Source organism: Ipomoea triloba, chromosome 2, assembly GCF_003576645.1.
Source record: "Ipomoea triloba cultivar NCNSP0323 chromosome 2, ASM357664v1".
In the NCBI taxonomy this organism is placed as follows: domain Eukaryota; kingdom Viridiplantae; phylum Streptophyta; class Magnoliopsida; order Solanales; family Convolvulaceae; genus Ipomoea; species Ipomoea triloba.
Genome location: NC_044917.1, coordinates 22,414,262 through 22,427,952, shown reverse-complemented (window position 1 = coordinate 22,427,952; position 13,691 = coordinate 22,414,262). Strand labels below are relative to the sequence as shown.

The following is a 13,691-nucleotide window of genomic DNA, read 5'->3' as shown; positions in this document are numbered from 1 at the left end:
GCTATGCAAATGGTGAAGGTTGTGTTGCACCCACTATGGATCCTCAATTAGTGCAACCTGTGGATATTGAGGAAGAAAATATAGAAAGTGGAGAAGAGAATAGGACTAGGTAAGGATTTGAAGATTTGTTATATTCTCATGATAACCAACATTCTTCCCAATTGCATGATTTGGAGGTAGATGAGTCTTCATTTTGGAATAATTTCATGAGTGAGGTGAACCATTGTGTTGGTAACCAGGATGTTAGTGGTACTCAAGTACCTAGACAATCTCAAAGTAATAATGTTAGAAAATGTGCAGAAACTCAAAATATTGGTCTTAAACCCACTCAAATGAAGCCTAAGAGGAGACAATCGGGAGGAGCAGCTCAACTTTCTAGTCATAAGAGGAGACAATCGGGAGGAGCAGCTCAACTTTCTAGTCAAAAGAGGAGACAATCGGGAGGAGCAGCTCAACTTTCTAGTCAATTGGATAGTTTGATTTCAAATTCAACTCAACTTTCTAGTCAATTGGATAGTTTGATTTCAAATTCAAATCGACTTTCTAGTCAATTGGATAGTTTGATTTCAAATTCAAATCGGGCATTGGACGTTTTAATAGGGGATAGTACTGTGAATACTCAAAGCACTACAACTTTTAGTCTTGCTGCAGCAATAAGTGTTATTAACCGCATGGTTACTGATTGTATTGGATGTATTGATGGTACTCATATAGCAGCATGCATTCCTGAGGCTGATCAATTGCGATATAGAGGGAGAAAAGGAATTCCTACTTTCAATGTCATGGCAGCGTGTGACTTTGATATGTGTTTCACTTTTATATCTGTTGGATGGGAAGGATCCGCACATGATACACGTGTATTTGTTCATGCAATTAGTACACCATAAATGAACTTTCCCAAGCCGCCACAAGGTATCATATTCGTATTACTTTAACTCTAATAAAAATCATATAATTTTATTCTTTATAATTGTTTAGTGTTATATTTTTTTAGGAAGATATTATTTGGTAGATAAAGGATATCCAGATAAACAAGGATATTTGGTACCGTATCCAAGAATAAGGTATCATCAATCTCAATTTGAACAAGAGCCGCCAACTAATGCTCAAGAAGCATTCAATCGTGCACATTCTTCTCTTCGAAGTTGTATTGAGAGGTCGTTTGGAGTAAAATCCTCCTATTTCATTTTTCCCGCCAAAACTTTGTAGTGAATTAATTAAATATTTTATTGGTCAAATAATTAATAAAACTTATCTATACTATATATAAAAACAAAATCCTCACTTTAAAGCTTCCCGCCCAAAACAGTCCTACAATATTTAGGATGCGATTATTTCATATTTTCCTATTTGTTGTACAATTCTACATTACAATTCCTATTCTATCACAATTCTACATTACAATTCCTATTATACTACAATTCTATCGTAATAAGATTATAAGATTACTATATATAAAAGCAAAATCCTCACTTTAAGCTTCCCGCCCAATACAGTCTTACAATATTTAGGATGCGATTATTTCCTATTTTCCTATTCGTTGTACAATTCTACATTACAATTCTTATTGTATCACAATTCTACATTACAATTCCTATCATACTACACTTTTATCGTAATAAGATACAACCTTATATAAACCCCTAATCCTATATTGTGAACTTTAAAAGAGAAACGTGAACGCAGTGCAATTATTCCAGACCTCTCCACTTTTCTGCAAATTCTGTTGCTGCGGTCAAGATATTGTTTTATTTAATATTGCTCAATTGTATATTGTTTTACTTAATAGGAATAAAATCATGGTCATGTTTGGTCATATTTCTTTATTTTGTATTTATTGTTATGCATTTTTTATGTTGTTAGTATGCTGTTTTTTTTTTTTTTTGAGTTTTTTTAGCTTTTTGCTTGGTTTTTTAAAATTTCATGATCTTCCTATGGGAACTTGCATCCATTTACAAACACATGTTCAAATTCAAAGATTTTGGATCATTAAAGGCTCCCGTAGGAGTGGATAGCAATCAGCTAATTGGTAAATTCTTCTTAAAATTTTATTCTATACCGGATGTGTTCTATACTGCACAAACTAATATTATTAATTAATTGATAAAAAAATTAATAAAGTTTAATTGGTAAAAAAATTTTATTTACCAAATTATGAGAATAATTAAACCATTATAATTGTGAGAATAATAAAAACTAATTCGGCATAATTTTATAAGAAAAAATAATTTATTTATTATTATTTACACCAATAATAATAATTCAAATACTTATTTACACCAATATAATTACATAAGTCATATTACATATTGATCTTTTAAAGATAATTGTAGACAAACAAGTCATATATTATTCAATTAATTGAGTAATATTTTTGCACTAATCTTATAATCAAATAAATGTACATGTTCAATATTAAATTTTTTATAATTTTATCTTTATTTTTATTATCTAAATATATAATAAAAAATTTATCTGTGCATCGCACGGGTAATTGGACAATTATTTGCTTTAATTCAAGTAAGGAAAAAATCAGAAAACATAATCGGTCCAACAAATTTCATCAATTGCTCTATATAATATTTGATGTTATAATTTATATAATTGTATATCGATCTAAATATTCTTAAAATATTATAACAAATCCATTCCGTGCAAGCGCACGGGGCGAAAATACTATTACTCGTTATTTACTTCCAAAAACAGCGCCATTCTGAGTAAAGAAAACCCAGAGAGTGTGGTAAAGCTGTAAAATCTGAGGAGCGCCAGATCGGCCCACTGCTTCAACGCGGACGTGGCAAAAAGCAACGCTGTCTGTGACGTTGCCGCAACCCATTGGCTTAACAGTCCGACGTGGTAGATTGAAGTCGTCACCAACCCGCTGTCCATATCGGTCCAAAGCAGTCAGTTTCTCAACTCCCAACGAATTACATAAAACCGAGGTGGGGCACTAGATATTCGGTTACAGGTGCAGTTGGATCTGTGTCCGTCGATTTCGGATGTCAGCACTTGACATCCGTCGGATTAAACGGTGAAAAGTAAAACTGTTAAAATGGAGTGTGCTGCTGATACTTACGTAATATTCCATAAAAAGATGCATAATTACAGCACGTGCCATCCTTGAAATTCATTTTTTCTTTACTTTAAAAAGGAAATTAAAGCCGTGGGATTTCATGGGTTCAAAATCTCGCTACACAAATATTCCAAAAATTTATTTATTTTTAATTCTAAAAAGTAAGATTGTAAAAAGATTTACAAATTAAAATTAAAAATTAAGAGCCTCATTGGGATGGATTCGAGACTCAGTGGAGATGACTGTTGACTCTTTGTGCTTTAGTAGGTTGAGAAAGTAGCTATGAACAGATACTACATTGTAACAGAGTCGGTAGTACTAAAAAAAATTAAAAATTAAGATAAAAATATAATAATTTTTTAAGAAAATAATTAAATAAGTGATTAAACTTTATTCAAAAGTGTAATTAAGTCCCTGAACTTAAAAAAATACAACTGAACACTCGAACTGTTAAATAAGTCCGGTTTACCAAAAAAATTAATGCCTTTGACCATAGTAGACTGCCGCTAAACACGTTCATTGCCATTAAAAAAATCAACTGTCAGTGGTCTTCTCCAATGAAGAAGGTGACTAGTTACGGTTGCCATAATTTTTTTTTTTTTTTTCAATTCGAACGGTCACAATAATTATAGCAAGAACTCTAAGAATCGATTACTATATGTGAATAATGAACTATTGAGTTTAGATTCACCAAAATAACAAGTTCAAATATTTAATTATAATTTTTTTTTAAATTTAAAAATTTAATTACACTTTTCTTTTGGGTAAATTCACTGGGTCTTTATCCGTCCGTTTCACGGTCTGAGTCCATCCACTTTCGCTCCGAGACAAACATTTTTGAGTAAAGTTGAAGAGTCTTTTTTTTTTTTTTTTTCCAATTGTTGTGTGACTTCTATGTACACCCTACAGGGGACAAGAAATTACACATTTACACGTAAGCTTCCATGGCATTTGAGTAAATCTTTGCAAAGGGGAGGCCAATCTTACATACACACTGTCCCAGACTCTCAGTGCATATCTAGCTTCACTTCCCCAGCGTTCATACACCGGTCACAATAGACACGATCCATATGCATATCCTCTGAACCGTCCGGCGGCTTTTCCGACCAGTCCTTGCTTCAGTTTTGAACCGCAAATCTAAATTTGGATGTGTTCTTAGCTCGTCGCATATCAGATCGTTTTCCGATTTCCTCCGACCAGTCTGCTCCTCTGATCGAATTGGTATTGCTTTCGGATCCCCGTGTCTCTGTTTCTGCATGCGCGTGAGAGGACTCACTTTAGCTCGTTATTGAATTTCTCCTTTTCTGTGATTGTTTTTGCATCGATCGTAAATGTATCATCTTTAGATCTATACGTATCTGTAAATTTGTATGTTTGCATTGCATGCATCTGTATCTACTCGCTCTAGTTGTTCTTAGTAATCGTTTTATCACTTTTCTATGAGAGTGATCTGAAGTCCGAACTAAGATTGGGATAGAGGCTTAGTCCAGTTGACCGATTAGCATTTGTTTGGTTTCGGAGTTTTAATGAGTTTTAACTGGCTGTCTGAATGTGCATATGTGATAATTTTATTCGATCTACGGATTATATGTTACTAGATTAAGTCCCATTTTTATTTTTTTTCTGGATTTTCAAGCTATGAGAACATACTATTTTTTTGGTTACTCAGAGAAGGGAACCATTGAACTACAAGCTCCTTGAATCACTGTTATTTTGGCTTGTTTATGGAAAAGGTTCATTCCTTCTAGGAGTACTAATTTTTGGTGTTTAGTGGACATTTTGTATAAAGGTTTGACCAAATATCTTTCATCCAGAAGCATAAATTTCACTCACTTTGCCATTTTGGTGTGTCTGGAACTTGAGAATTTGTGCGCCGCCAATTTCTCTTGCCTAGTGTGTATTTGGTAAATAACATATTTGCATCCAAGCATGTCTTATGAGGAAACCTTTTATGAGTTTTGACTATATTTCTGCAGACCTTTAGCTGCTGTTGAAATGGCATCAACAGCTGGAGCCACAGGATGGTTGAGGGGAAGAGTGAAAGCAGTTCCCTCCGGTGACAGCTTGGTGATTATGGGGAGTACAAAGGCTGAAATACCCCCAGAAAAGACCATTACTTTATCATCTTTACTTGCACCAAGATTGGTATGGCAATTATATTTTCATCAATTTCATATTTCTTAAATTAAGCTAAGCTGTCTGCGGTTTAACAAACATTTGAACTTTTCCATTCAGTTCTCATCTTCTGTGATTTTGCCAATCCATAATTTCATGCCATCTGAACTGCTTTTATAGGTTTATTCTTTATATTTTATGACTTTAGGGTGCTTTCCTTCTATAGGTGAATATTTTTTGCAAGTCTTGAAACTTGAAAGTAGTTCCAAGTTTTCTATGCAGAGTCATTTAATGCGTGTCAATTTTGCAAGCCTGAGTTGGTTGCATCTCTGTGATGCCAAAGTTATTAATTTGGGCTTGCTTAACTATATTGTATTTGCATTTGATATCTATAACATGAACTCCACATGATTTGAATATTGCTCTTAATTTCACATGTAGGCCCGTCGTGATGGTACTGATGAACCATTTGCATGGGACAGCAGAGAGTTTTTAAGGAAACTTTGCATTGGAAAGGTGCTCATGATTTAAACTATATCTAGCTTGCAATTTTTAATATTTGTTTTTTGTACATATAATATGAACATTAATTTTGCCCCTTTTTGGTCTGTAGGATGTTACTTTCAAAGTTGACTATGCTGTTCCATCCATAGGCCGAGAATTTGGCTCCGTTTTCCTCGGTGATAAGAATGTTGCATTAATGGTTGTTGCTAAAGGCTGGGCAAAGGTTATATTGGCATTAAATCTGTTATCTTAATCTACAGTGCCGTTTTTGAATTGTCATTTGTTTTTTATGGTTCAGTTAATCTGATGGTTGCAGGTTAGAAGTCAGAATCAACAGAAAGCAGAAGCTAGTCCCTTCTTAGCAGAACTACTGAGTCTTGAAGAACAAGCCAAGCAACAGGGTCTAGGTTGCTGGTCCAAGGTAAGTTCCAATGTATTGATACTTTTTAGTTAAATAAGTGTCTAGATTTATATTTGATTCCTATTACATGAAGAAAGATTCTAAAGTCATGCTGAGTTCTGTCTGTGAACTGCTAATACTTTCCACATCTACAAAATTTTCCCCTTCTACTCATACACCTATTTACAACTTGTAATCTTGTTATATTACTTCACCCTTGTTGTCAAATGAATTCCTAAGCTGCTATTGTACCTTTTTGCAAACTAATATTCTTTTCCTGACTAATATATTACTACTCTCTCTCTCTCTTTCCCTCTCTAACTCTCTTATGTGAAATGACTGGTGTTACTTGAACTTCTTCTATTTCTTTTGTTTTTCTATATCAATTTGTACTCAGAAGTGATAAAATATGCATCTGACAGGCTTATGTTATTACCTTAATGACCTAACTAGTTGTTGCACAGGAATCTGGTGCTTCCAATGCATCCATAAGAAACTTACCTCCATCTGCCATTGGTGATCCTAGTAATTTAGATGCAATGGGTCTTTTGGCTGCAAATAAAGGTAGAAGTATGGAAGCTTTTGTGGAGCAGGTTCGCGATGGAAGCACCCTTCGTGTCTATTTACTTCCAGGCTTCCAGTTTGTCCAAGTCTTCATTGCTGGAATTCAGGTTCTATCCAATTTTGTGAAGATTTTTCCTGTGAAATATTTAATTATGCTCTACCAATCTTACCCGTTTGCTTGTGTAGGCACCATCCATGGGCAGAAGGTCTACAACTGATACTGCCATAGCAACTGAAGTTACTGCACATGAGGCAAATGGAGATTCATCTTCTGAGCCTCGTGCTGCCCTAACATCAGCACAAAGACTTGCAGCCTCAACGGCCTCGATAACAGAAGTTGCACCTGATCCATATGGGAGAGAAGCCAAGCATTTCACAGAAATCCGTGTTTTAAATAGAGATGTGGGTGTTATATTGATAGCTCTAGATTTTGTGTACATATTTCTAGAATTTTTTGTTCTGACTATTTAATTGCAGGTCAGAGTCATCCTAGAGGGTGTTGATAAATTTAGCAATCTGATTGGTTCAGTATATTATTCAGATGGTGAATCACCAAAGGACCTGGGTTTGGAGCTTGTGGAAAATGTATGCTGCAAACTTTCTATCTCTTTATAAAATTTTGAACAAGAGCAATAAAATCTAGAGGTATATGGGCATGCTTGGATGAGCCAGACTCTGAAATGATAAAATGGACCTCTATTCTGTGTGTGTGTGTGTGTGTTTCAAAGGTCCATATTCCTGATTTCGTCTTGTTATTCTCATCAGTACCCGGACTGATGTTAATAGCATCATGTCTTTCTCTAAATACTTTCTTTACATATTTGCATCTTAAGAATCTACCCTAAAGCTACTGTTGTCAACTCTAATGACTTTCATAATCCTTTCTAGGGTTTTGCCAAATATGTTGAATGGAGTGCAAGCATGCTTGAAGATGATGCCAAGAGACGATTGAAAAATGCAGAACTTCAAGCAAAGAAGGTTCGTTTGAGAATGTGGACAAACTATGTTCCCCCAGCAACAAATTCAAAAGCTATTCATGATCAGAATTTCTCAGGAAAGGTAAGTGTGGTGTATTGACCTTTTAGACTAACGTTATTTGAGAGCTTGTACTCATCTTGCTTTGCTTCTCTTTAGGTGGTTGAGGTTGTAAGTGGGGATTGCATTATTGTCGCTGATGATTCTCTGCCATTTGGAGATCCATCTGCTGAGAGACGGGTCAATCTTTCAAGTATTAGGGCTCCCAAAATGGGGAATCCTCGTAGAGATGAAAAACCTGCTCCATATGCTAAGGAAGCAAAGGAATTTTTAAGAACACGACTCATGGGAAAGCAAGTATGAATGCGCACTTCAATATTTTTGGGCTCATTGATAGACTATTAGACTGTACAGGTAGGATTACTGATCTTAACTCCTTTCAGGTGCATGTTTCAATGGAGTACTCTAGGAAGGTTAACATGGCAGATGGAGCTGTTCCTGCCACCAATGGAGCAGATTCAAGGGTTATGGATTTTGGATCTGTCTTCCTAGTGTCTAAGGATGGAGATGAAGCTTCCTCTGCTCCATCTACTGTGACTAATCAACACGTTGGGGTGAATGTTGCTGAACTATTGGTTGCTCGTGGTCTTGCGACTGTTATTAGGCACCGTGATTTTGAAGAAAGATCAAACTATTACGATGCCCTTCTCTCTGCTGAGTCACGTTCTGTGGCTGGAAAGAAGGGTATGCATTCTCCCAAGGAACCACCAGTGATGCATATTACAGACCTGACAACGGTTAGTGTCCTATTTTTTGATGTTGAAATTTCTTAAGAGAGTTGATGAGGTAAAGAATTAACCAGTTATCATTTGAATATTTGCAGGCTTCTGTGAAGAAAGCCAGGGATTTCTTGCCTTTCCTGCAAAGGAACAGGAGGATGGCTGCTATAGTGGAATATGTTCTTAGTGGCCATCGGTTTAAGTTGTACATTCCAAAAGAAACATGCAGCATTGCTTTCTCATTTTCTGGTGTGAGATGCCCAGGTCGGGAAGAGCCATATTCAGAGGAAGCCATTGCCCTTATGAGGCGGAAGATAATGCAGAGGGATGTTGAGGTAATCTTATTATTATCTATTAGTTTTGCTTCCTTTCACTTTCTTCAGTTGCTCAACTTTTTGGAACTTTCTCTGCACTCAGGTTGAAGTAGAAAATGTTGATAGAACTGGAACTTTCCTTGGCTCATTATGGGAATCAAGAACCAATGCTGCAGTGGCACTTCTGGGAGCTGGATTGGCAAGGCTTCAAATGTCTTTTGGTTCTGACAAAATTCCAGATGCTCACCTTCTTGCTCAGGCTGAGCAGTTGGCGAAAAGGCAGAAACTCAAGGCATGTAACTGGAAACATATTCTTTGGTATTTCTTTTCCTTTTTACCTGTGTGTTAATGATCTTTTTCTAATACAGATTTGGGAGAACTATATTGAGGGAGAGGAAGTTTCCACTGGTCCTGTTGTTGAAAGGAGACAGAAGGAAGAGTTGAAGGTAAAGTAGTTTAATTGTTCTTTTAATTATTAGTCTTATGTCAATCCTTTTTGCATTATTCATTTGTCAATTGAATCATGCTCTCAGGTAGCTGTTACTGAAGTCTTGGGAGGTGGGAAGTTCTATGTCCAGTCGGTTGCAGATCAAAAAGTGGCCTCCATTCAGAAACAGCTTGCTTCTCTCAACCTTCAGGAGGCTCCTGTTATTGGTGCTTTCAATCCTAAGAAGGGTGATATAGTGCTTGCACAATTTAGTGCAGATAATTCATGGAACCGAGCAATGGTAAGAATTAAAAACCAAAGCCCCATATTTGATTCTGTGCCAGTGCCAACTTGGCCAGTAGACTGCCTGCAAGTCATTTATTTCATAAAAGATTTTGCTATGGTGCCCACTTAAATTAGATTGTTGGCAAACTGAAATACCTAAATTTTTCTGGAGACATGCTAAAATATGGAGAGAGAGAGAGAGAGAACATGTGTATATTAATATATTCCATTTATTTGATTAGTTCCCTCTTATTGAATTTATACTTTTTCCCCCCTTCACTTTAAGTCCCTTATTCTGATTTTATGATTCCCCTGTAAAGATTGTGAATGCCCCTCGAGGTGCTGTGGAGTCTTTGAATGACAAGTTCGAAGTGTTCTACATTGATTATGGAAACCAAGAAGTTGTTCCCTACAGTCAGTTGCGTCCGGCTGATGCCTCAGTATCCTCTGCTTCTGGCCTTGCTCAGCTTTGCAGTCTTGCCTTTATTAAGGTTCCCGGTTTGGAAGATGATTATGGACAAGATGCTGCAATCCATCTAAGTGAGCTCGTCCTTAATGCTCCCAAGGAATTCAAGGCTGTGATTGAGGAAAAGGACACATCCGGTGGAAAAGTCAAGGGACAAGGAACGGGTACTGTCTTTATGGTTACTTTGGTTGATCCCGAAGCTGATGTCAGCATTAATGCTATGTTGCTGAAGGTTTGAAATCTTACCCTTCTTTTGGAACTTTGTAACTTATGTCTTTGTTAAGCATATATATAATATATAAATATAAACAAAGTTTACGGTGCTATAGTGCATCTTGCACCGGGTGCAACCAAACAGTAATTTTAGGTTTGTACCATATTGTCCCCCAATGTAAGGTACAAGCCTAAAGCTTTCCCATTCACTTTAGGATTACACCTGGTGCAAGAGGTGCACCGCCTTAGAAAAACAATATGTTCACGCATTACTTGTAACTCATCAACAGATCCAGAGGGGGGCAATGGGGGCAGTTGCCCCCTCTCCCACCCCCATTATATATATGTGTGTGTAGTATATGTTTTAGTATACATAAATAATGTATTATTTATATTTAAAAATCATTGAAAGTTGAAGTAGTTTAGTTGGTTGGTAATGAGTATTTATTACAAAAGGTCTAGGGTTTTGAAGCTTTTTTTTTTTTTTTTTTTAAAAATTTTTCGCCTCCATTGACCAAAATTTCTAGCTCCACTCCTGCTCATCAATTGAGATTCTTTCAATTATCTCTGGTAAGCATGAGTTTTATGCTGATGATACTCATAGTTGGCATTGGCATCCACAATATGCAGGATGGACTGGCTAGGTTGGAAAAGAGGAGAAGATGGATTCCCAAAGAGAGTCTAGAGGAATTGGAAAAAGCCCAGAAGGAAGCACGCGAGAAGAGGCGTGGAATGTGGGAGTATGGAGATGTTGATTCTGATGACGAAGACTCAGCTGCGCCCCCTGCCAGGAAAGCTGCCAGCAAACGCTGAGCAGTTTGTGTTTTTGTAACAATCATCTAGAGGGAGGGAGGTTCCTTTCTACTGCCAGGCAGAAACGTGGTAAATTACAGGTAACAAAATTGCTGCTCTGTACTTAGAGAGAATAGAAAGGTAAGAAAAATGCTGCTCTGTACTTTAGAGAGAATAGAAAGGATGCGTTGTTAGCTTTCTATAATTTTGGTTCTTTTTGTAACTTTAGGAAGTGACTTCTTGAGAGCGTCAGACAAATTTTGTTTAGTTTTTAGCTTTAGTTTAATTTTTTAAATTTGTTAAATTATAGTACTACAGTAGTAAATAAGGGAACCCCCGAATGTAACATTGTAACTTAAGAAGGATGTGACTTCTCGCAATGCGTTAGAGACAAATTTTGTTTTTAATGTTCCATTTGCAAAATTATACTCCTTTACTCACATTTTATGTCTTGTTTAGGCTAAAATCTTATAATTTATTTTTTTGGGTAATATTTATTAATTATTAATAAATGCAATTTATATATTTAGAAATTACTTTTGAAGTATTATATACAAAAAGTTTAAAATTATAAAAAATTCTGAAAATGATAACAAAATAAGAATAGGAAGTTAGGAACCATGTTATTGTAAGAAAGGAAAACACTATTTAGACTCTCAAATTCTACTCTCAAGAGTCCATTCTACTTTCGAGAGTTCTATTTTCTACTCTCGAGAGTCCATTTTACTCTTGAGAGTCCATGTAATAGAACTTTATAGGAAAATGGGTTACTTCGATTAAAGTATGCTATAGGCTTATAGGACTTAGCCTTATAGGAAGTCCAGAATTGCTTATTAATATATATATATATATATATATATATATATATATTTTTTTTAACAAACATGAGACTTTGAAGGTTAAAGTGCCTATGAGATCCTTGGTACTACAGTGTTTTGTTCAATTTAGTTAATATACGTTTATTTTGTTCAATTAAGTCAATGTATTTTAAAAAGCAGTGTAATTAGGGACAATAGTTAACGATATTAGTATAATCACAAAATTAGCTTGCGTGGCGCTGACATCATCATTGCCATATCATGATATTTATATTCTAACTCATATATGTTTTATAAATATTTAAAATTAATTATTTTTACCACCAATATGCTCTCAATCTTTCACCACAGGACCTCTTGGAACCTCGTTGCGAGCCTTTGCCTGAAAACCCACCACCATCCGACGCCACACGCACTGCCACCGCCGTCAGTAGTGTCTTTTAGTTTTTCGGCCAAATCTCCTCCTCCAGATCTCCGTTCAAAGTGTCGTTGCTTCCCTTGGACTCGCCATGAAGAGGCGCCCCTTAGAGTATGTTCGGATCCTCCATCTCCGCTGTCAATGTCGTCGGTCAATGGTCAACGTTGCCAACCATCTCTTGATGCAATTTTCTTCCCCTTTTCTGAATAGTACTATGGCTTCATCTCTCACGACTGGTACCTCCTCTCTGTTGTGTCTCTCTCAAATTAGTTCCCCAAGTATTTGGATTTTGGACTCAAGTGCTTTAGATCATATTTTTGGTAATTTATCCCTTATGACTGATGTCATAAAGTCTAAGGCTTTGCTCATGGTTACCTTAGCAAATGGTCATCAAACACCAACTGTGGGTGTTGGTTAGCCTTCTCCTATGCCATCTTTTCCCTTAGAGTATTTATATGTTCCTAATAGTCCTTTCAACCTTATCTTTGTGGGTAAAAGTACTTGTACCCTTAACTGTACTGTTCCATAACTTTTTGTGCTGATTCGGTTGTTGTGCAGGATCATAGTACGTGGAAGGTGATTGGCACCGGGATTGAGTCACAAGGCCTCTATTACCTTCGTGGTGGTGATCTTGCTACTTGTGCATCCATAGATTACCCATATGCTTCTCCATAGTCGTTTGGGTTATCCTAGTATCTCCAAACTTTAACGAATGATTCTAGGTCTGTCTATAGGAGTTAGCTGCCCGAGACATTCTCTGAGCAAACAGTTCGAAACCTTAAACAAACAAGCTTTAAAAGAAAAACGTGACAAAGGCAAAAGGAGTTGTAGGTACACATCCCAAGGGAGATTTCCCTTAAAAAGCATAGACAAAAGGAGCATAACAAAAAGTAATGTTCAGCAATTAAAAGTGGTCCAGTGACTCGAAAATCTTAAACAAAAGCTAACCTTTCAAATTGTCGACTGGTCATTACCCGATGGTTAAAGGATGTTTGAAATGAATTTCCCTCCAATGAATTTATTTCAAAACACCTATAAATACCTTCATTCAAGACTGAAGAAGGTGATGATCTATCAAGTAAAAATTACATGTGCGCTAAAGCTTTCAAGTGATTATTCAAGTGACCAGTGAGAGAGAGACAAAAACTCAAATGCTAAATCCAGAGTAAACACTTATGCTGCGAAAAGTGAAGATCAAGACTACCTTCAAGAAGCCAAGTCTACTAGTTGAAAAATCAAAGAATTTATCCTTGAAAAGCTGTATCTCTACGCGGTAGAAGTAGAAAGAAGTGGAGTAAACTCGTGTGGAGTTGAAAAACCTAGATACTCACGGTCGGTTTTGTGTTCAATGCTTGAGTGATCTTTTGTACTAAAAGGATTAGTGCATACCTCTTTGGAGTTTAATGAGAAGATTGGAGTAGGCTGGGTTTTGGCTGAACCACTATAAAAATATCTCTCTCTCTCTCTCTCTCTATATATATATATATATATATATATATATATATATATTATTTACTTGCATTCATTATCAAACAAACAAACTAATAT

The 13,691-nt window shown here is 36.1% G+C and overlaps 1 protein-coding gene across 2 annotated transcripts; it reads left to right on the top strand.

The window, feature by feature from the left end:
• Positions 1 to 4,108: 4,108 nt before the first annotated feature.
• Positions 4,109 to 11,330, top strand: LOC116010022 (ribonuclease TUDOR 1). 2 transcript variants are annotated; one of them, XM_031249276.1, is made up of 17 exons: positions 4,109 to 4,294; positions 5,050 to 5,218; positions 5,630 to 5,704; positions 5,802 to 5,915; positions 6,009 to 6,113; positions 6,557 to 6,763; positions 6,843 to 7,058; positions 7,134 to 7,241; positions 7,545 to 7,715; positions 7,791 to 7,988; positions 8,075 to 8,428; positions 8,515 to 8,745; positions 8,828 to 9,016; positions 9,093 to 9,170; positions 9,258 to 9,452; positions 9,757 to 10,134; positions 10,746 to 11,330. In XM_031249276.1, exons 2-17 carry the CDS (start codon positions 5,069 to 5,071, stop codon positions 10,926 to 10,928), a joined length of 2,952 nt encoding a protein of 983 aa, XP_031105136.1. In that variant the 5' UTR covers positions 4,109 to 4,294; positions 5,050 to 5,068; the 3' UTR covers positions 10,929 to 11,330. The 2 variants fall into 2 exon arrangements, with proteins under 2 accessions (XP_031105136.1, XP_031105137.1); XM_031249277.1 differs by having other exon boundaries at positions 4,109 to 4,335.
• Positions 11,331 to 13,691: the final 2,361 nt, after the last annotated feature.